The sequence below is a fragment of the Octopus bimaculoides genome, chromosome 7 (genome assembly GCF_046866305.1).
Source record: "Octopus bimaculoides isolate indiv1 chromosome 7, ASM4686630v1, whole genome shotgun sequence".
Classification (NCBI taxonomy): Eukaryota; Metazoa; Mollusca; class Cephalopoda; order Octopoda; family Octopodidae; genus Octopus; species Octopus bimaculoides.
This window is the reverse complement of record NC_142934.1, coordinates 85203519-85206018: the sequence shown is the minus strand read 5'-3', so window position 1 is coordinate 85206018 and position 2500 is coordinate 85203519. Positions and strand designations below refer to the sequence as shown.

At 46.7% G+C, this 2500-nt stretch overlaps 1 protein-coding gene across 2 annotated transcripts in view; it reads right to left on the bottom strand.

Moving 5' to 3' along the window:
- LOC106874267 (uncharacterized) overlaps positions 1-2500 on the bottom strand; it is a 150290-nt gene that overhangs the window by 55182 nt on the left and 92608 nt on the right. The window contains exon 2 of one of the 2 annotated variants that reach the window (XM_089355591.1): positions 1-653. This exon is cut by the window's left edge and continues 915 nt beyond it. The exons of the other annotated variant lie outside the window; for it this stretch is intronic. Coding sequence (XP_089211717.1) covers positions 536-653 — 118 coding nt within the window. The 3' untranslated portion in view covers positions 1-535. The remainder of the gene's footprint in view (positions 654-2500) is intronic. 2 annotated transcript variants of the gene reach the window in all.

The window sequence follows — 2500 nt, the reverse complement described above, 5'->3', positions numbered from 1 at the left end:
TCTGTCCTTGTTTGTCCCCTCTGTGTGCAGCCCCTTGTGGGCAGTAAAGAAATAGGTATTTCGTCTGCCGTGATTTTACTGGTCGGACGTGTTATTACTCGCTGCGATTATTTTGAGTATAACGCCACTATTTTTTGGTGGGCGCTGCTGAGATGGAGAAAATGAAGACGTATGCAGCAGCGACGGGGAGTCGGGCTTCCGTCGTCCCAGGCCTGCTGAAGCAATATGAAATACATTGGAATGAAGACATGGCTGAGAAAATTGAAAAATATAAAGAAATGATAATGAAGGAGGGGCCAAACGTAAAGTCGACCCCATCAGAGGAGGAAAAGACGAAAATGGAAATTGGAGTTGTGGAATATAAATCCTTTTCAAAGAAAACTAAAAGAATAGAGAGTGCAACGAAGGAGGAGGTGGAGGAGTGTTTGAAGGAATTGCAAGAAGATGTGTCGTTTTTTACAAGAGGCAAGACATACGCGTCTGTAGAAATAACATTTGTATCGGAGGAGGCAGCAAAAAATACGCCAATAAAACACTAGCCAAAGGAAATTGGATGCTCTTTCCCAATAAGTTGGCTAGACGTCCAACGTGTATTAGAGTGGGTAGGATCCCACCGAAAATAGAGTCGGAATGGGTAATGGCAGCAGTTTTTCCTGAAAGAGAAGGAGAAGATGTAAGGATAATTATGATAAGCAGAACCCAACAAATAAATTGCTGGGGGTATGGATTGAATGTGCTTTTTATAACAAATCAGAAAGTTTACAGTGACATACCGGAGACACTAGAACTGCCTAACGAGGACAAACTGGACATAATGTTGGAGGGGAGACCTCCAAAGTGCTACGGATGTGGCAAAAGAGGTCACGTTAGAAGAAGGTGTCCAGAAATAATGGAAAACAAAGAAATGGAAACGCAAGAAGGCGTGATAGAGGAGAGGAAACAGTCATAGGAAGAGGAGCAGAAAGCTGATTTTGAGGAAGCTAAATCAAGGAAGAGAGAAAGGAGGAGCTCATCGCCGAAAGTCGAACAAGGGAAAAAATGCAAATCACAGGCTCAAGTGGGATCACTGAGGAAAGAAGATAATAGCAACAGAACATTACCACAGAACCATACAGTCTCACAATCGCACAGACAGACAGATACACAGATGCATAAACACACAGACATACATACACTCGGAAGCGAAGAAGATAACGCAGAGTTGCAGAAACCTAAAAGCACAGAACCTGAAAACAAAGACACACAAACACAACATGCAGACTTACAGTCACACAAACATGCAGAACCACAGACAGATAAACACACAGATATACAGGATCTTAACAAACCTATTTCCCAAGCCCTGATTAACAGGTAAGACATGTCTGTTCACATTGGTTGTTTAAATGTTCGTGGCCTGTTGTCTAGCTGGAAGCAAGGACGCTTCCTAAATGACATCAGGTCAAGAAAATTGGATGTGATTGTTGCAACGGAAACCCGAGTAAAGGGACCAAGAGATCTGTCCCCCCTCCTGAACGGCTACGAGAAATACGTTTCTCCGAGTCGGGCGGGAGGTGGGGTGGGGAGTTGGTCCTACTAAAAAGAAACCGGGTAACCGAGAAAAAGTTGTTTTTTTCTGATCCAGAAGGCAGGCTGGTCGTTCTTGACCTGACATTCAGTTGTGGCGAGGTATTGAGCAGGGTGGCTGCAGTAGTCAAGACCTGGTCTTGGTGGTGGCTATCCCTGAAAGGGAGGGCGGAGGTGGCCAATGTGTTTATCGCATCGGTCATTACCTACCGCCTAACCGTCGTGCCTTGTCCGGATTCGTGGTTGATCAGGTTGGAGAGACAGCTCTTTCGCTTTTTGTGGAAGTGCAGGTCACCACTTGTGAAACGCTCTGTCTGCTGTCAAAAGCCTTTAAAGGGAGGTTTAAGGATGCCTTGGTTAATGATGCGCAGGCATGCGTTGAGATTGAGGCATCTCTGGATTCTCCTGGATAGCGAACGGGTGTGGTCTCCGCTGGCCAGACAAATGTTCCCCGAGTTTAAAAGTTTTTGCGAACAGGAAGCCTGGTGTTCTCGTAGACCGAGGTCGAGTGAATAGCATAAAGAGTGTCGTAAGGCCCTCTTGCTTTTCCGGCGCTCGGGCAACGCCAGCGGTGGGGGTTCCACACGGATTTTATATAATGGGTTGGTAGAGTCTGAATGCGACGATGGCCTGGGGGCGACTCTAGGTCTCGGGTTTATTCAACTGGACAGCCTGTTTCACCGTACATTCGGGTTGAGAACGTTGGACAACTTCCAAAAGTCCTTAACCTGGCAATGCTACAGAGGTGCTTTGCCCGTTTGGGATAAGCTTGCAAGACACGGTAAGCGTCAGTCGCCGACCTGTCCAAGATGCGGGGGAGACAGGGAAACCGTCCCTCACGCTATTGCTCAGTGTCCGGAGATATCAGAAATGTGGGCTTATGCTGAACACCTGTTGTCCGGCGAAGGAAGAGTACAGCTGTCGACTGAGTCAA